Below are 25,017 nucleotides of genomic sequence, written 5' to 3'. Positions count from 1 at the left end.
ATGTTGTGAGTACTGGTTGCAACAAGTCGCCATTGTGCATTTTGTGTTACTTCAAAATGAACGACGTGATTGATAATCCCGCCGACTGTGAGGTGAGGAGTGTGATTCGATTTTTGAATGCCCGACAATGAAACCTGCAGAAATTTACCGGCAATTGAAAGAAGTGTATGGTGATACTGTAATGAATGAAAGAAATGTGAGAAAATGGTGCGAAATGTTCAACAATGGGCGAACAAATGTCCACGATGAAACTCGACCCAGATGCCCACCACTCATCACAGAAGACCTGAAGACTAAAGTGAACGACAGAATCTTGCAAGACAGGCGCACATCACTCGACGAATTGCATATTGCCTTTCCTGACATTTCTCGTTCTTTGCTTGGTGAAATTGTGTCGCAACATCTTGGCTACCACAAAATTTGTGCACGATGGGTTCCACGGCAACTGAGTGACCAACACAAAACTCAGAGAATGGCCTCAGCATTGACATTCTTGATGTGACATCACACAGATGGAGACGCCTTTCTTGATCAAATTGTGACTGGTGATGAGACCTGGGTGTCTCACAACACCCCAGAGACCAAGCGCCAATCACGTCAGTGGCATCATCCCTCATCACCCAAGAAACCGAGAAAATTCAAACAGACTCTCTCAACACAAAAAGTCATGGCTATTGTCTTTTGGGATCGCAAAGGAGTTCTTTTGCTGGATTTCATGCCAAAAGGCACTACGATCAATGCAAATCGTTATTGTGAGACTTTACAAAAATTACGGCGAGCCATCCAAAACAAGAGGCAAGGAATGCTTTCGAGAGGAGTTGTGCTTCTTCACGACAACGCCCGCCCGCACACTGCTGCTTCAACTCGAGAATTGCTGGATCAATTCGGTTGGGAAATCTTTGATCATCTGCCCTGTAGTCCAGACCTTGCTCCTAGCGATTTTCACCTTTTCACTAAGCTGAAAGACTTTCTGGGTGGTACGCGTTTTGGAAGTGATGAAGAGTTGAAGAAGACTGTGAATACCTGGCTTAATGAACTGGCGGCAGAGGAGTATAACACGGGAATTCTAAAGCTAGTGAACAGATACGACAAATGTTTAAATGTAGGTGGTGATTATGTAGAGAAGTAAAGGAAGCTTCAATTATGTAACAGACTTTGTTTTTTCAAATAAATATATATTTTTTTAATTATTACAACAAAACGGTCGTTATTTCCTGGATCCCCCTCGTATTTATACCACACCGCCAGCTTCCTATAATTCTTTTTCTTATCGTATGTTTCCAGCTAATAAGCTCAAAACACGTTGTCACTATAAACTAGTTCTGTCAGCTTTCTAACATAAAAGCTTATCTTTGATATATGGTTACAATAATGCATATTTTATCAACATTCGTACATATTTCTATCAAAGCTGTGAAGCAGAATGAATGTGGAGAATATTAATCATGATTGACAGTGCTATAGTTTACCAATAGAGGGTGGCTGGGTCAGAGCCCCTTCTAAGCTCCACCAGCTGGTTTCGCCGTGCTGTGTCCCACACTCGTATCAAGGTACCCTTGCTGGAAGCTGTTGCTATCAAAGTGCCCTGCTGGTTCACAGCAAGGCATGCCAGCTCTCCTCGGTGGGCATTGATTGTGACAGGAGCACATGACATTCCAGCCTCTGTGTTGGCCAAGTCCTGCAAACACAGCACGATACAAGAAGAGTGACCTGTACCTCAACGATGTTTGCATTCCATTTTTACTTTTCCATTAAACAATATTGAAAAAGTGATGTTATGTGCACATGTATGGACGCTCATGTGCACACATACTTTATCTCTTCAAGATTTCCACAGAAATATACATTTTCAACATTTCAGATACTAGGAAAGCAATTTATGATATGCCATCTTTGTACAATGATTTCTTCTAAGTAGTGGGCGGCTTTTGTTCATATTCAGTATCTACAAACGAATTCAACAGGTAATAATGCAATGCACTCGGTTGTCAGTGGTGTTCACGCTAGAGTAGTGGCTACATAATTGTTTATTGTTAGTAAAATAACATGTACAAAAATACAGTCTTAATTCTTCCCTGAAGGAGGAAAAACTCGTGCTCAGGGAGTTATCTAAACACGTACTTAACACAAACATAGATAATTACTTGACACAAAGTGGATCAAGGAAAAAAAAATATTGGAATAAATTGAATTTCAAATACAATTTAAATTTTAACAATTTAACTCATACAAATACATATACCTACATATTAAGTCAACACATATTCCTTAAAAATTAAATTCCTAATGCTATTTTTGAAATTTCTGATATTAAAATTTTCCAAATTTGGATATTTTTCAATTATTTTATTATATAGGGGAGAGTCGGGTAGTATCGGACATCGGGTAATATCGGACAGTGAGTTTCTTTCATCTACCACATGATGATAGTACCTGATTGACATGGTTACGTTTCTGTGATGTCGCATAGAGAAACATAACCATGTCATTCAGGTATTACCATATGGTGGTAGATGAAAGAAACGCACTGTCTGATACTACCCAATGTCCGATACTACCCGACTCTCCCCTAACCTTGAACAAAGTAGATACCATGACTAAGAGCTGTGCTTGTGAAACACTTTAGTTTCTCTAGTCGTATAAAATCGGCTCTTTTAGTTCCATATTTATGATGATACAATTTGAATTTATTGTGATTTTTATGTATGAAGTATAATAAGGCAATGTAATAAATATAATGGCTATCCATGTGTCTTGTATATATACTTATGACCATAACAGTGAGAGAAGAATGAAGTACTGACTGTAGACACAATTTCAAAATGTGACGGCATTAATGGAGTCGATTGTACAATAATGTAGAAATGGTAGCTACTAGATTACTGCAGAAGACATGGAACAGTCATAATCCCAATACAATCATTACACTGTTAACATTATTTTAAAGACGTCGTGATTTTATTTAAACTCTCCTTCATTGCTTTCCCTTAAAAAGTTTAAGCTCATGTATTCAAACTCCGTGAAGGGAAAGGAAATTTTAGGGACTATCATCATCATCATCATCATCATCATCATCATCATCATCATCATCATCATCATCATCATCTATGGTCCTACAGCCCTTTTAGTTTAGCCTTGACCTCCTTAAGAATCTTCGCCCAATCCTCTCTGCCTCTATTTCCTAATTCCTACCTTGAAAAGATCATCTTGGACATCATCAAGCCATCGTAATTTGGGCCTACCAACTCTTCTTTTACCATTTGGTTTCACATCTAGTAGTATTTTAGGAATTCTATTATTGTCCATCCTGATGATGTGGCCTAGCCACTTCAGCCTTCTGATTTTTATGTCAATGACAATATTAGTATCCTTATATAATACTTGTAATTCAGAATTAGTCCTGATTCTCCAAACTTCCTTATCATAAATAGGACCATAAATTTTTCTTAAAATTTTCCTTTCCCAAGTGTTTAAGATAGTTATTGCTCATTCAGGTAAGGTCCAAGTTTCACTTCCAAAAGTAACCGTAGGTTTAATGATAGTCTTATAAATTCTCATTTTAACGTTTCTTGAGATATATCTGGCTCTTATGATTCTATCTAATGCTCTAAGACATCGATTAAATTTTAGGGACTATAAAAATGTTTAGTATGACATCATCCAGAATGGAAATAGAAGTGAAGTCACGTGTCAGGGATCTATGACAAAGCAACAGAACACCACCCCTAAATGACAGGAGCTTCAGAAAAAAATTACTAGCTGTAGTTTCCAGTGGTTGCATGGTTACAAACTTGTCATTACATCGGAGGGTTGAATTTCGTCTTCCAGTTTTATCCTCCTCAGAAATCCAACTTAACTCTGTCTGAACAGCAGATGCCAGGAAGATCTAAGGGACATACCTCAGAGTTTGAATGTCAAATAAGAAATTAAAATTGTTAGCAAGTAAACAATAAAATAAATTAAATAAATAGCTGAATATTAGTTAAGTTATTTATTTACTGACCTTTTGAAACTAACCTAATAAAATTCTAATTCTATTAGGTCTAATAATTAAAAATATTATAGATATTACAAACATAAGAACCAATAAAATAAATCGATTAATATTTATAACCAACAATACTAAAGTCTTTAAATAAAAAAGTAAACAAATTAATAAATGAATCATTTAGTGGTAATGGAGCAATGATGAAATGAAAATGGACAAGATACTCATGAGATACTCTAACAAGATATCAGAAATTGAACTCTAATTATTTTGGTGGGAAGCTATTTGCTGCCTATAAGAGTTGAGGCAGAAGCTGTGGAAAGTCAATTCATTTTGATATCAACATTGAACATCAAGAGGTCTGCTAATGTCCCCTCTCCAACTATATTCGGAACAGATGCATTATAGGGGCCACCCATCACACATTATACGCAAAAAAAAAAGGTCGGCGGAAGTAATGGTTCGATTATCGTTTTTAGTATTCGATATTAGACATACATTAAATACTACTAAATTAAAAAAATGAATAAAAATGATTTAAATGGTTTGTTACTAGATGTGATTTTAGTCAGTTTGTATTATATTTTTGGTCCAGGGAAAATAAATTTTACTGTTACTGCCATTATTTCCATTTTGAAGCAGGTACAAGTCAACAATATAAAACTGATGTTAATTTAGAAGTTGGCAACATATTTTATATCGATTATAACAACAATACATATCGATAGTAATATTCATACCATTCAACCAATAAGGAGATTGGCCCCTATAATGCATCTGTACCCTATATTCTCACCACTAATTGCACGCTGCCCGCTTTATGTCCTGGGAAAATTAGAAATTGACGTTCAGCTGTGAGGAAAGGAGTGACCTCGCACAGTCCCAAAGGGTTTTCACGTGTTTCTATGGAGAACATCCTCTGCGCTGGAGCTGGGAAAGTGAATACATGTATGTGCTGGCACAGGGCCACTACCAACCTGCAGAAAAAAGCACATAATGAACCTATATCTTAAATCTGTGCTTTAGATTTAGATTACATTTGAATGACATTTCACAGACAGAAACCAACCAACAATGATTGAAAAACTGAGTCATTTATATAACTTTTGTGCGAGATCATGCGTATTTGCTTGGTTTCCGCACAAAACCAACCCGCGGAAAGTCTAAAATTCCACATTCAGTATTCCCAACCTAACACATATAACAATTTCCCTCTTCTTACCGCTTAAGTGACATATTGATTTTACTGCTTTAGGCTTTTAACATATTATTTTTAGAGACGTTCAATATAGTAATAATTATAAATTGGAAACTTACCACTGCAATTTCACCTAAATTGCACTGTTAATTATTGTTTTTAAATATTTGCAAAAATTAAGTAAACTCTACAACTCCACTAAAGTTACTGCATTCGTGATGCAAGTAACATTAAGGAAGCCGTGAAAAAATCAACAAGATTCCAGACTCATCATAGACTGGGGGAAAAAAAAAGACAGACGTATATCACGGCCTGCTGGAGTATAGTAAACACAGAAAACATTTTAAAGCAACAATGTTGAAGATAGATATTTTTGTTTTGCAAATTTGCCGTCATTGAACAGAAACCAAGATGGAGATTTCATTGCAACTAATTAGAAATTCCTCTTTCAGGTATGTAACAAATGATCTTCGCACAAAATAATGTACGATACACGAGCGGTATGTTTTCTTTCAATTCTCGGAAATTAAAAAAGCTCAACTACGTTTCGCTTTTTCAAACTTTTCCTCGAACATGAAAACTTCAACATACCGCTCTTGTAACGCATATTACTATATTAATCTATGCTCATATCTTTGTGTACATTTAACTAGTTTATATAAAAAGTATCTGATAATGAAACTAACTATAAATAATCATTTGTTACTTTTTTCTTTATCGAAATTGCACTTTGTTTTTCTCAATTTCAATATAGTGTAGGTTGGCTTTTTATGCATAATGTCAATGATTATTAATTTGTTCCATAGAATCTTTATGCACATCAGTGTGTTGGCTGTATGTAATGGACTGGTGCAAAAGTTCGTAGCATAAGTAAATACTTAGTTGCTATGGAAACACGGTCAGCAGATGAATGAAAGTACAGAAAAACGCTACGAACTTATGAACCAATCCAATAGTTAACACTATTATTAAACTCACTACCACATCTTACACAAGTTTTAACGAACTTGCAGTTTTCAAATCTGGTTCTATTTTTATGATTCAAGCATCAGACACTGCAGCAGTCCCACAGTCTTGCAGGATACGTCAGCAAAGTAGGATAGGTGGGTGGTGGAAACTTTTGCCTGTAAATATGCGATGTGGTATGTTAGCACTACTTTACTTTCGAAGTGAAACTAAGGAATTTTATAGCACTTAAAAAGGTGGAAAGTACAAGAATTCCAAGTCTGGCAAAGGTGGAAAAAAATCTTAGATACAATTTCCATTTTATATGCATATCAATCTGTTGGCTTCATGTAATACATTTACTTCATGTAAAAGATACTTTATTGATGGAAGAATGAATATTGATAAAATTCTATGTCCAGGACCACCACTTCAACTCTTGCAAACATGTCATCAAAATAATGTATGTATGTATGTATGTATGTAACGCATTTATTTATTTATTCAATGCCTACTCACTTCACTTTACGTGATTCGGGTTCCACATATTGCGGATAGACGGCAGGACTGTGACCCATTTTTCTAGTTGTACACTGCTTCGGCTGGCCACATTGTACATGATGTGTATTTGTGGAGAGTTATGTCGTGTACTAGGGTGAGTGTCTATGTAAGTGTTCGTGTAAGTGTAGTGTCTGGAACGAGTGATGATGATGAAGATGAGGAAGGGAGAAGGGGAAACCCGGTGCCGGCATGTAGCCTACTCCTGTTGAATAGCACCAAAGGGGCCACCAGGCTTAACGTCCCCATCCAACAGATGAATCACTATCAACAGTGACATATATGCCTTTTCTTCACATGCACTGTGGAGAGATTTGGGATTTAGCCCAGGCATATTGGTGCACAATTTAGTGATTAGAAGTTGTGCACCGCCATTTCTTCTAGTCTCGAGATAGAAAATTTCTGACCCCGCTGGGAATCGAACCCGGGCCAGCTAGCCTGGAGGCAGACACACTAAAATAGAGCTAACTTGGCGGACACTGTCATCAAAATAATGAAGTATAATAAAAAAGAAGTGAAAGCAAACATGTTGTTTCCAAATCTCTCTGGTATACAACATTCTACGTCCAACAATACCCACTGTCATACATTGCAGAATGTTTAAGGTGATGCAGGTACCTTTTTAATTCTCATATCTAAAAGAAACTATCAATATTAATATCTTGAAACGACAAGAAATAAAAATTGAAAATGTGTGCCAAATTAAGCCAAGACCAGTAGAGGGGAACTAATGATGCCACTAGAAAACAACTGATTAACGTATTCACTAACATCATAAAAAAAGACATGGTGACGATATTTTACAATAACCACCCATATTAATCACAACTCCAAACAGTTGGCAAAACAACATACAAAGTAAGCAAGATTTTTAAATATCCGGGAAAATTATAAAAGAAAGAACAATAGAAATGTTTGCACTAAAATTATGCATACAATTTGTTTTAGAAACTTAAAAGAAGAAAAAATTATATATTACACTCAAAGTAAACACAATTCTGAAATGGATGAAAAATAAAATTAACAAGTAGGGCCTACATGTAATCTACATATAAAAATTATATTTTCCTTCCTTCAGTTTTGAATTCTTGGTTATACCTCCTGCTCCTTCACTCTTTCCATCTTGAATACACTCCTGAAACCAACCTATGTAAATAATTTCAAGGGAAAAATTGTTCCGGGGCCGGATATGGAACCCGGGACCTCTGGTTGAACGTACCAGAGCTCTGCCAACTGAGCTACCCGGGAACTCCACCCGACACCGTCTCAACCTTTCCCTTCATATCCACACAACTTGCGTGGGCTGACGAAATGCCAGAGACCCACATCGAGTGCACACAATCTCTGTGTGACTTGGAGTTGTGGATTTCTGTTAATGTGCACAGTGACGTATATATTATGCAAATCTAGTCTTTCAGGTAAAGCTCCCTGTAAAGCAGATTTGAATAATTTCAAAGGAAAAATTGTTCCGGCAGTAGCTCAGTTGGCAGATTGTTGGTACGTTCAACCAGAGGTCCCGGGATCAATACCCAGCCCTGGAACAATTTTTCCCTTGAAATTATTCAAATCTGCTTTACAGGGAGCTTTACCTGAAAGACTAGATTTGCAACCTATGTAAGTTCATGTGCCAATACTTCATGTAGAAATCTCTCAATACTTGCCTGTCCCTTCGTAACCTAACAGCTTTGACGGGATCACTGAACGTGAACTCAAGAACAAACTTCTTGGAAACGTCGTCATACACCAACACTGTGTTTTCTGCAAACTTTGGCCTGGAACCACCAGCTACAACGGCAAGTAAATTACTACGGTACAACATTTCGCAGCGTGAAACACTTCCCATTAGCTCCGTATCTGGAATAAATTAACATAAATTGAAATTACAGACTGAACTTTTGTGTCATTTGCCACATTTCATGCTAGAAGTAAATTTAGTTGTGGTGGTGGTGGTGGTGGTGATGTAGTAGTGATGCAGTAGTAGCAGCAGCAGTAGTAGTAGTAGTAGTAGTAGTAGTAGTAGTAGTAGTAGTAGTAGTAGTAGTAGTAGTAGTAACAATGTTTATCTGAAAAATGTGAAAATACATTATAATCTTGCCTCTTCAAAGCAATACAAATTTTATTTCAACTTTGTTTACACATTACTTGAACTACATGTTAGTTCTTAAGCTCACATATTCTTGACCATTAACTAACAGAAAATTCTTAACATACCACCTCAAAATCACGTGTCTGACAAGAGAAATAACACTATTTCACAAAAGCATGGTGTTGTAAATGACAAATTATTGATGAAAGATGTTGTAAAGTATGAAGTTGTATCTTTCTGTTCCATAAAAGAAAGTGTGTTGTACATTACCAATGAATTGCTACTAGTGACGTCATGTCAATAAACATACTACGTTATAACATGAAGCAGCTGGTTATCTTCGTATTTCATTCATCGAATTAAGTTACATTTGTCTCTTTAAACATAATGCATTTTAAGGTAGGTTATATGCAAAGATTCGTAGATTCTATGAATTTCGTAACTCTGTAATGTTATTTATTTCAGTTCACTTCTTTAATAATGAAAATTTCATTTCCTTATTATTATCATAATGTTCTTCTGCGATCCCTACATAATGCTCCTCGATAGTTTCTCATATTAGCCAACAGACGCCACTAATAACGATCTTCATCACCGAACTTAATTGTTACGAAATTATAAACACTGCAAAATTATTGAAATGGTGTCAAAGGAGATGAAATTGTTTCCTCTGAAGGAAATAAAAGCAAGAAAAGATATTCTATAACACATATTTATCAAAATATAGCTTAATATTATGAAATAAATATAGTTAAATTGCATTAGTACATGTATTAGTCTCTTTTCATTGGTAGAGAATACTTGACAATTCACTAATTAGTAAGTTACAAATAAGTACTAGTACTTTTGTGGAACACACTCATGAAACTTCATTGGTAATTTGTAAGTATGGAGTGGTAAAATACTATTGTAGAAAAGTCTTTTGAGGAACAGAAACTCTAGTATTTTTACTACTTACTAGAGAATTTACTTGTAATGTACAACACCATACCTTTGTGGAATAGGCCTTTAGATGTGCCATGTTGATTTACGTTTAGTTTATCAATTCAGCTTACCAAAGTGGGCTTTTTCTACTAGGGGCTCCACATTGTATATACGTAAACCACTTTCCATACAACAGGAAAAACAACCTGTAAAAAAAATTTATATTCTTAATGCCATACACAGGAACAACAAGTGGTCTAGTGCTTGCCATTGGATTGCAGATCGTGAGTTCAAACCAATAAAATCATTAGCATGGCTTCTTTTAAAAGGAAGTAAAACCAGAGGTCTCTAGCCATAGAATTAAGACAAGTAACAGAACTATGAGCTAGATAAATTACCAACTAGTTCCTTTTGTGCTACCAAGATGACGTAATATCTTCTAAGGACTAATATTCGATTAAGACTACAGATATATACGTCTGATAGTGTCTTGTGAGACCTGAGTGGCCTTTGGCAGACAAAGAAGGAAAATAAAATAAAAGGATGGACACAAAAGACACCATTATAAATTATTTAGATCATGTAATCGATATGAGGAATATAAGCCATAAGGAAAGTCGAATATAATGAATGATAAGCCTATATCTTTTTTCTCTGTCATACACATCTGCCAAACTACAGTGAGGAGTCATTATCACTTACAGAGTGAACGATGAATTTTGTTGCTGGGCCTCCAAAATCTGCTATGTGCATGTAAACAGATTTTTCAGGAGAAAGAAAAAAGCATTATCACTTTTAATTACCTTGATTTTCAAAGCTACTTTCGGTATAATTTCAATCATTACGTGAAAAATGATGGAATTATACCTAATGTAGTTTTGAACATCAAATTAAAGGGATTTAAAATTGATGATTTTTTCCTTCACCTGAAATATCTGTTTCATGCATATTAGTGGAAAAAATGAAATTATGATTTATTTAACGACGCTTGCAACTGCAGAGGTTATATCAACGTCGCCAGTGTGCCAGAATTTTGTCCCACAGACGTTCTTTTACATGCCTGTAAATCTACATGAACTTGTCGGATTTAAACACACTTAAATGCCATTGACCTGGGCTGGGATCGAACTCACAACCTCGAGCTTAGAAGGCCAGTGCTATACCAAGTATACTACCGAGGCCGACTGCAAATAGTGGAATTTAGAGGCACAGTGACAATTTGTAACATGAACTTTTCTAAATAATTATCAAAGGTTTCACGAAAAGTACTTACTTGAATTTAAAATCCTTAAAAAAAATTCTGCGCTGTACCAAGTATACACAAATACACCAACATGTTGTTGTTGTTTGTTGTTTTCTAATGCCAGGCATTTGACAATAAAGTCATTTGACCTCTTGCACTCCAATATTTTTCAAAGATATTATCATGGTCAGCCAACATGTAGAATACATAATCCAGTTTCGAGAAAGTAACTAATAGTACAATTTTGTTGGTTTGAATGTTTTATTTTTGTTTGGGTTTACAAATGAAGAGTATGGGTCTAGGATAAGAGAAGTAATTCGAAGGTAATGCAAAATATCTCCGCTTCATATGAAGCAACGTTCTGAAATCAGTCCTAGCTCACAAATTTTTCACTATGGTTTACTCAAAGTATATCGCACATGTCTTATCATTTCAGTATTGAACTCGCGATTACAAATCAAATGAGTGGTAGCACAGGTCTGTAGCTACTCTCGATGAAGAGATATTACTGTGAGAGTCCGCACAGATGGCTAATTTTACTTTGATGCCCTCATGCCCATCGTGAGGGGAAGTGGCATCATTGGGCGTGGTCACTTCACTCCTCGGCCTCACCTCGCTTCATCTCACCAAAAAATTGTAATCTTGTAAAATTCTGACTTATTCCACATCTTAAGATTCAATGCTAATGTAAGATCTATGAAATACAATAAATGAAATTGGTTCATCACCTGACTACAGTGTGTGGCATATACAACATACCAGTATTGTGACTGGTCGTAGCATACATGTTTAGTAGGGAGAACTGGCAGCTCTTTCGCATGGGAGGAAAAATGAATTGATGGTGTATGACAGTGATTTAGGCCTATAATAATCCTGTACAAATAATACATCAGTAAGAGGTAATAAGGAAACATTATGTTCATCTTATCTTTTATCAAAGCGTATATTGAAAATCATGTCCACCTTTCTGTATGCAAGAATCACATTGTTGTAGGAAATCCTGAAACACCTTCTAAAACTCTTTATCATTTATTTCACTCAACATTTGCCTGATTTTATTCTCCAGCTCCTCAAGAGTGTGCAGATTGTTCATATAGACTTTCTGTTTTAAATTCTCCTCAGATAAAAATTATAAACATTTCAACAGTGAAATAAAATTACAGCTTGAGAGCTGCAGATGAATTATCAGAATTTTATACACCAATGTGATTCTTGCATCCAGAAATGTGGACATAATTTTCAACATATGCTTTGAACAGGAACATATGTTTTTTTTATTACCTCTTACAAGCACATTATTTGTCATATAGGCTTAAATCAGTGCCATTCACCGCCGATTCGTTTTCCTCCCATGCAAGAGAGCAACTAGATCTCCCACTAAACACGTGCATTATGACTGTCATAATGTCTGCAAGATGTATATACTGCATACTGTACTAATAGCATTAGTATTTGGGTGTGGCTCACAGTGTTGTTACAATAAGCATTTGAAATTCTGCCTTTGTTTTTCTTTTTTGACGATTCCAGTACAGGTGCCACTATGTTGGCAACAAACAACAGAAAATATGCTTTGTTTGAAAGATGAACGAGGACATAAGATTAAGTCAAAAATGTTTATTTTCACTCTCTCAGATTTTTTTTACATAAAACAATACGTCTTTCCCTTCACTGAGTATGGGCATATTTGGTGCAACTTACATATTAAACAAATATTTTCAAAATCAAAAGAGCTCTATATAAATGAGGAACAGGGTTTCACTTAATGGACACCTGCTTGCAAGCAAGTAACATGTGAGAAGGGTTCAGATAATATTCATTCACGATTTATGAATGGGCTTATATAATCATTACATTATCTGCCGAATTTGTAAACCTACAGAAGAGACTACGATATTTTTCTGGTATGTGAGGTCTTTGAGAATAAAAGACTGGAAATTTTTTGGGATCCATTTTCCTGGAGAGTGACCTAACATCGGAGTGAATGTCTAAGTTTGTATGAGAGACAGAACTAGGTTAACAATGTTAGGGTCCACTGTTGTGGAGTAACGGTTAGTATGTCTGACCGTGAAATGAGTGGGACTAAATTCAAATCCTGGTTGGTACAAATTACCTACCCAAAGTTGAGGTTTTTTTGTGTGGTTTTCTCTCAACCCATTAAGAGCAAATGCTGGGTAACTTTCGGTGCTGGACCCTTGACTCATTTTGCTGGAATCACCTTCATCCCACTCAGGTGTTAGATAACCATAGCAGTTGATAAAGTGTCGTAAAATAAACAATTAAAAATAATGTTATATATTCAGGAGTGCACAAAATACCAAGAGCCTGAAGTAAATGACAATAATTAATCACTGCATTGGTAGTTCAGTTAGTAGAGAACTGGCTTATGATGCCTGTAGATCTGGATTCATATTCATGTCTATGGTAGAGTCACATTAATGGTGAATAAAATCAAGGTTCTTGAGAGGTTTTCTCTGCTTTATCCAGTTTCCCTCCATCACGCCACTAGCCTATTACTCTCCATTTCATCATCAACTGAGTAGTAGGCCTATCTAACAAAATGATGGAGCTGGGTGTAGTACTGTGACAGGCGTACAGACGATATCAATCTGAAAAGGCATAGTATGCTCCTCGGAAGGTGAAAGGACACTTTAGCGGGACTTCACCGGACCTTGAGCCTACATAGCTGAATTGACAAATAACACCACATAGCCGAATCACGATTTCTAAAAGATAGCCGCCATTCGGACTTCAACAAACATTCCTAAGTAAAGGAGTGGTAGAACAGAATAAACTTTGGGCTGCAGTGCTAGCCTTCAGGCCTCTTCTCCGAGTAAAGGAGGAAGGAAAATATTTAAAATTATTTCACTAACAACTACAATCTCGTCTACGAACTTACTACAATAAGGAGCAGGAAGAGAAGTTAAAGAAATGAAATTGTTTTCAGAGATGATAAATCACTTCAAAACCAGATTTTCAATTAAGAGATTTTTTTTTTAAATTCCATTCCATACGCGTATGTAAATTTACCGTACATTTCAATATAAAAATAAACATTCTATACCAACAATAGGCCTAGGCCCCTGTTAATTCTAAATCAAGCTAGGCCTATTTATTTGATTTATACTTGTATAAATATGAACTTGAGAGCTGGGGGCAATTTTAGGAATGGAGGGCTCACCTTCCGTGAGCATAGTCTTCTAGGAAATTACCAAACTATGTTTTTCAACCAATGCAGGGAAAGACATCGTGCTTATCAGTAGACCTAGCGAAAATTATAACGATACATTACATGAAATATAAAAGTATGCTGACAATACCTCTTCTCATTTAATGTCTGAGATATTAAATTAAATTAAATTTTTTAAAAGATCTCCAACATACTATTATAATGAACCACACCCTTAAATTTTAACGAAAATAAGACAAAGACATTTACATGTGTAGATCTAACTCTAAGTGAACGCAAAACATTTTAGGCCTACCAGATAATACTTTGAATTTTAGAGTCATATTTAAGTCTAAGTTTGGTCTCAAATGGATTCAATGTGATGCAATTATGTTGGTATTAAGATCTTCCGAAATTAATAAGAGAATTATACAAGTACTCCGACATCCGTTCACACATAAACTCAACTCAAAAGCTTTCTCTGAATTCTGATTCCAAGGTCAATAACATTAATTATACTGTACAATTTGGTAAATTCAGGATTGGGTCATTTTTCTTGAAAGGATATGTATATATTAATAAATATGACTTAAGCAATGCATATTATAAAACAAAGACATTATTTAAAAATCAAAATCATTGTGGCGTGTTTTGTTTAGTAACACAAGATAGACTTCAAAGCTCAACCTTCCACGAATGTTACAAACCTTGATCTTGATTGAACCTTAGACTGATCACTCCTCTCCCACTTGCCATTGCTTCAGGTGACTTCATTTATTTCTGTCGTTCTCTTATCTAATTCACTTGATTGATATTTTATGTAGGACCCTGCATTGTGTAAAGAAACTAGTCATTTAAATTTATTCAACACTTGAACAATGGCAGGAACAAACACGCACTAAACAGCTGATATCTGTCACTGTGTATTGAGAGTTTTAAAAAATAAAACAAATAGAAATTATTAAAATAAATACGAATATATAGTTTGTTTGTTTATATTTATATGAAAACTGTTATCCAATATTCTTCAAATGTTCTTAATGTTGTAATGAAAGTAAATATTACGTTGATCATCATTTAGTCGTCATGGCAACTACGTATTGATGCTCAGTACATATCAGTGTCGCCAACCATACAATATATTATCGCGTAATGCGATATTTTTTTAACCCTGATGCGAAATTCGATAATGCTATAATTTTCATTAATCATATCATTTCTCTGAATTCATGACCTATGGCGGGCTTATGTGAGGGCGGCAATGAACCTCCGCGTTCCTTAAATGCCAGTAAGTAAGTAACAGATTTGAAATCTATGGCTCTCACTTTACACGGTTTACGCTTTACCACAGTCTAGTACTCTAGGATATACAGTCACGAAATTCAATACGTAGGGAATATGCATCCACAGATAGTTGCTAACCACTAGGATCGCTACTATCGCCTCATATTGCAGACATTGCGAAATAGTACCGACACCTATAAAACGTCTTTGACCGACACAGCCTATTGTTCCTCTAGTACCCTCAACAGCTCAAGCTTTTCCAGCACCTTTAGTGACAAAAATAAAGCTTTCTCCGTTAATAATAAAGAATCTAGCGCTGTTTGGCGATTTTCCGTACACTTGTTGGCGACACTGCAATTATGTGAGTTAATTCGAATGACATCTTTTTGGAGGGAAACACAAATGAAATTATTGTTGCTTCAAGTTCAAGCTTCTTTCTTCCTCCCCCCCCCCCTTCAAATACAGCAACAAAAACCTGTGTGTGAGTTAATAGTTTTCTCCACAAAATGAATAAAGATTTTAAAACATTTTCACGTGTGTGGGGGAGAGGAACTCACAATTAGCAATTCTCGAATGGCAGGATAAAATAGACATAGGGGTACATCAGAGTGTAATAATGTGGCGAACAGTACTGAAAATAGTGGATCGTGTGATTTATCTGGGTCAAGCGTTTCCGATATTAGAAACAGTACTAAGGAGTTAATGACGCGGAATCAATTATTTCAGTTGATCCAAATGACGCATATAGGACAAAATAAGGGGCGTAAATATTTTTCTCTGCCTAGAGGCGCCAAGTACCTAGATTCGCCCCTGCATTACAGGTGTGTCTTGTATCTACTAGCACAATGGAGACGCATCCAGGTAAATATGATCGGTAGTTTCCTAGTACCCGGTATTCATCACATAAGTCGTTTTTGTGTTTGCACAGTGGTTCCTTTCTGAAAAGAATTTTAATAATTTGTCACTAGATGTCAGTTTGTAATATATTTTAGGTCCAGGGAAAATACACATATCTTATGAATATACAACAATGGCTGACTTAACGGCTTATATAACGAGTACCGGGTACTAGGAAACTTCCATATGATCAAATTTTTTAATACATGTGTAGCTGGCTTGAAAAAATTTGACTTCTAAAGTTTTTCGTGTCTCTAGTCGCAATAGGTTTAAATGTTTTAAGTACATCAGATTTTCATCTTTTTCTTCGCTTCTATCAAGATAAGTGGCTATAATCTTCTTTAAATTAATCTACTGCATATTGCCAATTAGTGTTGGTATTAGAATCAGTGGAATTGCACATTATTAAGCTAATTAAGCATTTACAATTTCCCCTTGGTCAATGTAAAAACTTCATATACTGCAATCTCGTATTCTGATGCGAGATGAGCCACAGTTTCTTTTTCCCCAAACCACTAAATATTTACCCTTTTTTTTCGATGCTTAGCACAAAAATATTTCTTTTGACAAAAAATATACCGTAAGGTACTAATGTAATGTACAGTATACTTCATATAATTCTGTAGGGGGAAAAAAACCAGAGAAAGAGAGACGGATAATTCATCAATTGGTGATGACTGTGAGAAATTGAAATTAATATTATTGCCTGTTACAGAAAATAGAGTGATTTCTCATAGATGAATTTTTGGTGACACATTTTCTTTCTTGCAATAATTATTCAAGGAAATATTGTTTGATATCTAAACCATTTACTTACACACATCCTTTGCGCTGTGTTCATTTGCACATACTTCTGATTCCCAGAGAATATCATTCTTATTCATTATCTGCATTGTCATATTAAATGCAACCTCTCTTTGAATTCTGACTTTAAGAAATTTAGATTCTAATATAACTTAGTACAAAGTTTGGAAACTATTACTCCTGATTACAAATATGTATAAGATTTTCCATTAGTGTGTTATGAAATCGCGATATAAATGAGAATAACCACACCTCTATCATCGAAAAAGGGCATTTTTTGGTAATGATCGCTAGATTTCCGAAAGGGTTATAACATGACTTCTTTTGCAGTCACTAGATGGCAGCATAGAAAAAGTGAGAAAGTTGTTGCCTTTAAACTTCATTAGGCTCATCAATCAGTGATATTATGTTGACAGAGCTATTACAAAGTTGTGCACTATAATGTTGACAATTGGTTTAAGGATGTAATAACCTACCCGATACTTCTACTTTTGTTTCTTATTAGACTATAAACTTTAACCTCTTCAAAGATTTAATTAAGAATAGCCTTATCTCTTTAATAGCTCTTAAAGGATCAATCGTTTTCCTAAGAAATCACTTCAGATGATAACTTTGTTTCATGTAATCTCATTATGTAGTCTTATCTTTCTTTTTATTTAATTTTTATTATTGATATTTATTCTATATTTTAGATGATGCTATTTTCTCACCCCCTTCTCTCCCTTTTTTCTTTGCTTTTTTTTATTTTCCTTTTACATTGAAATTTGATTTTAAAGCACTTGTTGGTAAATCTTTTCTGAAGTTTGTTCTTGAATATCTTGTGGAAGTTGGATGTTGTTTTGTTATCGCATTGTTGCAGTCGTGGTGAGAGTAAAAGAAAAGTGTGCAGCTGCATAATTATATTGTAATGCCAATGTCACATTACTATACTATGAAACTGCTTAAATTTAGCTGCTTGTGTAAACAAAAATAGGCTATATTGTTGAAAATCAAATTGAGTGTGTTTATTATTTATCGCTATGAATTACCCACTACTCTCAATTACATTTCCAATATAATATAATCGTCAACAATACTATTTAATCACTTTCCAGCATATGCACTATAGCTTATAATTCGATATTAAAAGTTTATTCTGCAAAGAGTTGGAGTTTATTTTTCAATTTACTTCATACTTCCATTGATTGTTTCTTGTTCATGTTAACACTTGTTTGAAACTTGAAACTAATTGTTGTACCGTTAAAAGTGTTAGAGGCATACTTCCTATCTAAGTAAGAAATACTCGTAATATACCACCAACAAAACCAATGCTTAAAAATAAACCACAGCCTGCCTTTCACAAATCAATTTTGTTTCAAGAATCAATCAGTCTTCTTAATGTATCCAACTGTTTGCTGACAACATAAAGTCCACTATAGTCCACTGTAGTCTATTCAGTTGTTGTTTTTCATGAGAAATGAGGGGTATTTTGATCGGTGTTCATTATAGATGCCTGTTGCTAGTAGCCAGAGTTGGGGTGTAGTCAGTATATACTGCAGGGCTGTGTCTTCTGCAACTAATACTGATCATTTTAATTTACTTGTTTCAACAATGAATAAGTTTGAATATTTCTTTGCATCGAGTCTGATGTGCTTCGTCAGATCGACTTGATGACATCATCAATGCTTTCTCTGTGAAGAAAGTACGAAGGAAATCTTTATAATTCACAAATAAGAAGCATGTATTTTTATTCCAGTAATTTATTTTCTGAATTGTAATATTTCACTTAAAACTAATTTAAACTAAACATGACTTGTATAATGGCTACTCATAAACTAGCCATTATGGGAGTTTTATAATGTATTTTTGTTATTTATTGTATTTTTTGGCAGGTTTTTTTACTATTTTTATGAAGAACTGAACGTTCAGTTCTGTTAATTTATTGATGTACATTGTCTAATATACTTTGTCTCTCAGGCAGCCTCTGTTTAGAGGAAGTATGCTACAATTAAATTAAATCGAACTGGTATCTGCCAATACCCAGTACTTTTAAAAATGTCTTGATAGAGTACACTGTACCTAAAGTTTTTAGCTTAGCAAAAATTCCTAAGTTCATACTGCTACTCATTGCTTTTCTTCTGGAGAAAAAGGTGGTGGAACTCTGTTTAGGGGAAGTATGTTACAATTAAATTAAATCGAACTGGTACCTGACAATACCCAATAGTTTTAAAAATGTCTTGATAGAGTACAGGAAGTTTTTAGCTTAACAAAAATTCCTAAGTTCATACTGTTACTCATTGCATTTCTTCTGGAGAAAAAGGTGATGGAACTCTGTGTAGAATATAAGTATATTATATCGGAAGGAAAGGTGATTACTGTCCAGCACACAGGAGTTAGTCGTTTTTAACCTCCTATTCATCCAACTTTATGACTTGAAAGGCCTAAGCAGAATTCAAAGAAAAATTACGTTAGCAACATAATTATTAACACATTTCTCGGTTCCATGATGAAAAATGCAATAAAAAGGTGCTGGAACTCTGTTCCGGCATGTTCCACCTGAAAAGAGAACTGCTGTTACTCATTTTGGAATATGAAAGTGACAACAAATACATTTTCTAAAGTTGAAACAAATTAGCAAAACACTCTTAATTCACTATGAAGATAGAGCAAAACACTCTTAATTCACTGTGAAGATATTAAGATATTAAGACCAAAAACTCTATATTGGTACAGCATTATGCTTTAGGAGTGAAATGAAAATTCTCGCTATAATATATCATGGGATTCACTGGTAGTAAAAAAATCATTCCAATGTTCCATATTAATTTCAATTTTATTTTGTACAGATGAGTGTGAGTTGTTTTATTAAATTATGAACTATCACTTACTTCAATATTTTTACATTTTTACTATGACATTTTATACTATTTCTAACTGCTACTTAATTTGGTGGTTCTAAATGTAACATCCATGAAAATGTGAAGAACTTTTTGTTTTTTATCTCAGATAATAATCAAACTAGTTAGCTTTTAGAAATTTGTTCTTCCAGCGTTTTAACGGTTTTCAGTTGGTTGAACAGTACTGTAAGTATTTTTAGTAAGATTTAGGCAGTAGAAAGTACACACGTTGGCTTCTTCCTGATTGCAGTTACTGTTGTTGTTATTTTCATAGATTTGATGTGATCCATTTTTAATCTGGTTAGTGCAATTTGATATTTTCTTGTTAGTGGAAAGTAATGTGGTCTCTCTAGGATGACGACTGACATAATATCGTTTATGTTTCGATTGAGTTTTGAATTTCTGTAAGTAGGACTGTATGTATTCTGTTTTCTTTTATCAGGAACCATGCTTCGTCACGTGTTAATGTTCCTTCAGACAGTTCTTTCATAATGTTTAGCTACGTATGTCATCACTCATCTGCCTTTTCATTCGTGGGAATTCCCATTTGGTAGGGAATTCATTGGATTAAAAACGATTCTCTGATAGCCATTGCAGTTCTTTAATTATTTCCAGTGGTATTGGTATTCTGTTCTGAAGTTGGAACTGTTAACTGGATTTCTCTTCTGTATTGTCTTAAATTCAGAATTGCCTCCGAAAATATTAAATAACTGCACTACTGCCACAATATTTATTTTTAATTGATGAACTAGTGGACTTACTCGTGTTAAATATGAAATATCTGTCCGGCTTACAGCTGTTTCAGTGCTTCACGTACCATCATCAGAGCCTACTAGATCGCGGCGTCATCTCGAACTTCTCTGCCTGTTAGGAGGGTGTGTTTTGTTGTTGGAAGGTGTTGAATTGTGGAGTCGAATAGTGTGTGTGTACTGAAATTGATCTGTGTGTTGAGGATTTGATCAGGGTGTGTTTTAGTGTGTTTGTATATTTCATATTGTTCCAGTGTGTTGAGTTTTTGGTTCTTGGGTTGTGTGTGTAGGATTTCCATGTCCGTATTTATGTTATTGTATGTATGGTTAGTATTGGTTATGTGATCGGTGTATGTAGATGTATTGTGTCCTCTGGTTGTAGCTTTAATGTGTTCTTTGTAGCGTGTTTGGAATGATCTGCCTGTCTGTCCTATGTAGAACTTGTCGCAACTAGCAACTAATACATTTGAGTTTGTATACGGTACACCTGTGTGGTCGTATTTATTTGTTTGTGTTTTTTGTGTGTTGAGATGTCTTTGTAGTGTGTTTTCTGTTCTGTATGTTATATTGTATTTCTGTTTCCTGAATGAAGATGCGATCTTATGTGTGCTTTTGTTTTCATATGTTAGTGTGATGTACTTCTTGTGTTCTTGTGTTTGTGTTATGTTTTGTGTATTTTTGTGTTTGTTAAGTTTTTGTTTTGTCTTCCTTATGATATTGTCTATTATATTTGGATTGTATCCGTTTTCTTGTGCTTGTATTTGATTGTGTTCACTTCTTCATTGCAGTGTTGTTGGTTCATGGGTATGTTGAGTAATCTGTGTACCCTTGTCCTAAATGCAGCATGTTTGTGTTGAATGAGGTGGTTAGATGTGTTGTGTATGTGTGTGGTGCTGGTGGTTGGTTTTCTGTATATTTTGAAGGTGTGTTTGTTGTCGATTTTTGTTATGGTGATGTCTAGGAAATTTATGGAGTTGTTGTTTTCAAGTTCTAGTGTGTATTGAAGTTTTGGGTGTAATTTGTTTATGTATTGGTGTAGTTTGTGTATTTGTCTTTTGTTTCCTCAGAAATACAACATAACATACAGAACAGAAAACACACTACAAAGACATCTCAACACACAAAAAACACAAACAAATAAATACGACCACACAGGTGTACACAAACTCAGGCAGATCATTCCAAACATGCTACAAAGAACACATTAAAGCTATAATCAGAGGACACAATACATCTACATATGCCGATCACATAACCAATACTAACCATACATACAATAACATAAATACGGACATGGAAATCCTACACACACAACCCAAGAACCAAAAACTCAACACACTGGAACAATATGAAATATACAAACACACTAAAACACACCCTGATCAAATCCTCAACACACAGATAAATTTCAGTACACACACACTATTCGACCCCACAATTCAACACCTTCCAACAACAAAACACACCCTCCTAACAGGCAGAGAAGTTCGAGATGACGCAGCGATCTAGTAGGCTCTGATGATGGTGCGTGAAGCACTGAAACAGCTGTAAGCCGGACAGATATTTCATATTTAACACGAGTAAGTCCACTAGTTCATCAATTAATTATATTCAAGTGTTAAAAGTGGTGTACGCAAGATTCAAAATGGATATTTATTTTGTTTACTACCATCAATGACTTTTTATTTATTTTATTTTAGTAGGTTATTTTATGACGCTTCATCAACAGCTTAGGTTATTTAGCGTCTGAATGAGATGAAGGTGATAATGCCGGTGAAATGAGTCCGGGGTCCAGCACCGAAAGTTACCGAACATTTGCTCTTATTGGGTTGAGGGAAAACCCCGGAAAAATCTTGTCCCAACCAGGAATCGAACCCGGGCCACCTGGTTTCGCGGCCGGACGTGCTAACCATTACTCTACAGGTGTGGACCCATCGATGACAAAGGCCACAGTTTCACAGCACTTCCTATACACTCATTATCCCCCACAGGTGCACAAATTGGCACAATTCAAGATTTTTCTCACAACTCTTTTATTGAAGAAACTAGTGCCAAATTTGTTTAAGCACTTATTTTGATATGAATTTATTTTGATTTTGATATGAATTGTAACATTATTGATAACAATAACACGTATTTAAAAAAAAATTTTTAATGGTACTGCTACTTAGAATTAAACTTATTACTTAATATTACAAATTCATTAGATCTGAGTTAGTTACAATCTTCACCTATGTCCAGTGGATGATTTTCAGGGCAGGCAAGGGAGGCTGTGTCTCCCCTAATATTTTACCAGAATACAATGTGACAGTACCTATTCATTGAGATCCTAGACGAGTTATAGCAAGTGACGGATATTTTTCCTTTATATTAATTTTACTATTCAATAGAACCAAGCTGTAAGTTACATCTAGCTGACTACATCCAGTTGGTGATGCCTGCTTTGTATAGGTAGCACAAATAAGTCGTACCGAAAAAAACAGATAGCGCTGTAACCTGTACAATTGACATTGAGCAGCCTGCAGTGTCTATGCAATAGCAGAACAGAAGAGGCAACTATATGACTCTCTTCCCTGGTAACCATGACAACAGCAGTTCAACCAATAAGATAGCTGTTTAGTGGAGTGTTTGAACTTAAGAACAGACGAAAGGAGACATATTTGGAGAAAAATGACTCAATTTATGACTAGCCACTGACAAGTGTAAAGCAAGTCTTGGCTGCTTTCGGCTGTGTTTGGCTGTATTGGCAAGATCTCTTTGTTTCTTCTTGGTTTTAAATGTTGCGTCATGTATTGTTAGCTTCCTCTCACTGGGTAGAAGTTTTGTTTTATGTTGGTAGATGTTTTTTTTTTTGTTTGCGGGGATTCCTATTATTTTTTCTTTTGTGTTACAAGATATATTTATTTATATACATAGTATGTTAATTTCTTCTAATAATAGTGTTCTGTATGTAATCTAATTGAACAGTTGCGAAGGGAAATCGAAGAGTGAATTTGCTGTACAAGTATATAATAAGGCTCAATTTATAGTGACGACGCCAGAACTTTTAAATTGGGGAAGAGGGGCGTTGGGGTAGGCACATAAAAAATAGAGGGGACAATGTAAGTGAAAAAATGCTCTCATAAATAAATACTTATTTGCACGAATACCTGTATAACATTCATTGTAACACATTCATTTGGGAATGTACTGTACAAACAACAAATAACATTCGCTTATCAGCCATTCCATGCAGACGGGTGTGACATTTGCATAACATTTTTAACTAGTTTACTGACCCCGGTTTTTTGCAGTGCATGCTACAATTCTCATACCTGGATCACAGTGTAAACCTTGCACCTGCTGTGTAATTATTGTCGCAGAATTCTAACTATACTTGAGATAGCAGCATCGTAAATGTCCGAGAACGGGTGTGACAAAAGTATGCACTTGCAGTGAACGCCTCTAATGAAAACAAGAAAACTCTGTGAACTTAATACAACAAATATCTTGAGAATTTTTGTACTAAAAGTTATTTAATGTTATAAATGTTTCCTGTAATAAATGCATATTTATACCTGGATCATAAAATTATAAAAATAATTATGCACAGGACGGGTGTGACACTTTTCAAGTGGATGAATGTGACACTGTGAAGTTATATTTGACCTATGTGTTGTATATCAAAATAATTAAAATTTAAAACTAAAATTGATTCATACGATCTTAGGGAGCACTAAATTAAATAGTAGTAAATGTAATAAAATATTTTAACAACATTACAACAAACATAAACATAGAAATCAACTGAAGTAGTACTTAGTTGGTTCTAAGACTGTTCAAGAACTTCTAGAAAATACATAATAGAGTCTTGTTTCCTGTAAACTTTATAGTTGGTTCTGGAAGAATACCTAGCTGTCGTTCATATTAAACATAAAACATCATTTTCATCCATTCTGAAAATCTGAGCACATAATTTTAACTTCACCATCTTCTTCAGGTGCCAGAACCTCATTTCAAGATTTCTTCCTTTTCTTGACCACTGTACTTGGAACATCTGGATTTTCTTCCAAACGTTTTTCAACTGCCTGTTTTTGGCCTTGCCGCAGAATTCTAACTATATTTAAAATAGCAGCATCGTAAATATCCGAAACAGGTGTGACAAAAATATGCACTTGCAGTGAACACCTCTAATGAAAACAAGAAAACAATGTGAATTTAATAAAACAAATATCTTGAGAATTTTTGTACTAAAAGTTATTCAATGTTATAAATGTTTCCTGTAATAATTGCATATTTATACCTGGATCATAACATTAT

General features: G+C 35.0%; 1 protein-coding gene across 1 annotated transcript in view; it reads right to left on the bottom strand.

Annotated features, from left to right (window-relative positions):
- Positions 1-15,150, bottom strand: part of LOC138709357 (WD repeat domain phosphoinositide-interacting protein 4-like) — a 28,784-nt gene extending 13,634 nt beyond the window's left edge. Inside the window, exons 1-5 of the mRNA XM_069840072.1 lie at positions 14,816-15,150; positions 9,831-9,905; positions 8,351-8,543; positions 4,785-4,965; positions 1,470-1,678 (exon numbers count right to left, since the gene is read on the bottom strand). Coding sequence (XP_069696173.1) covers positions 1,470-1,678; positions 4,785-4,965; positions 8,351-8,543; positions 9,831-9,905; positions 14,816-14,882 — 725 coding nt within the window. The 5' untranslated portion in view covers positions 14,883-15,150. The remainder of the gene's footprint in view (positions 1-1,469; positions 1,679-4,784; positions 4,966-8,350; positions 8,544-9,830; positions 9,906-14,815) is intronic.
- Between the last annotated feature and the right edge of the window lie 9,867 nt (positions 15,151-25,017).

This window comes from Periplaneta americana, chromosome 11 (assembly GCF_040183065.1).
Source record: "Periplaneta americana isolate PAMFEO1 chromosome 11, P.americana_PAMFEO1_priV1, whole genome shotgun sequence".
NCBI classification, from domain to species: domain Eukaryota; kingdom Metazoa; phylum Arthropoda; class Insecta; order Blattodea; family Blattidae; genus Periplaneta; species Periplaneta americana.
Note: the sequence above shows the minus strand (reverse complement) of the source record. Positions and strands in the feature narration are given on the sequence as shown.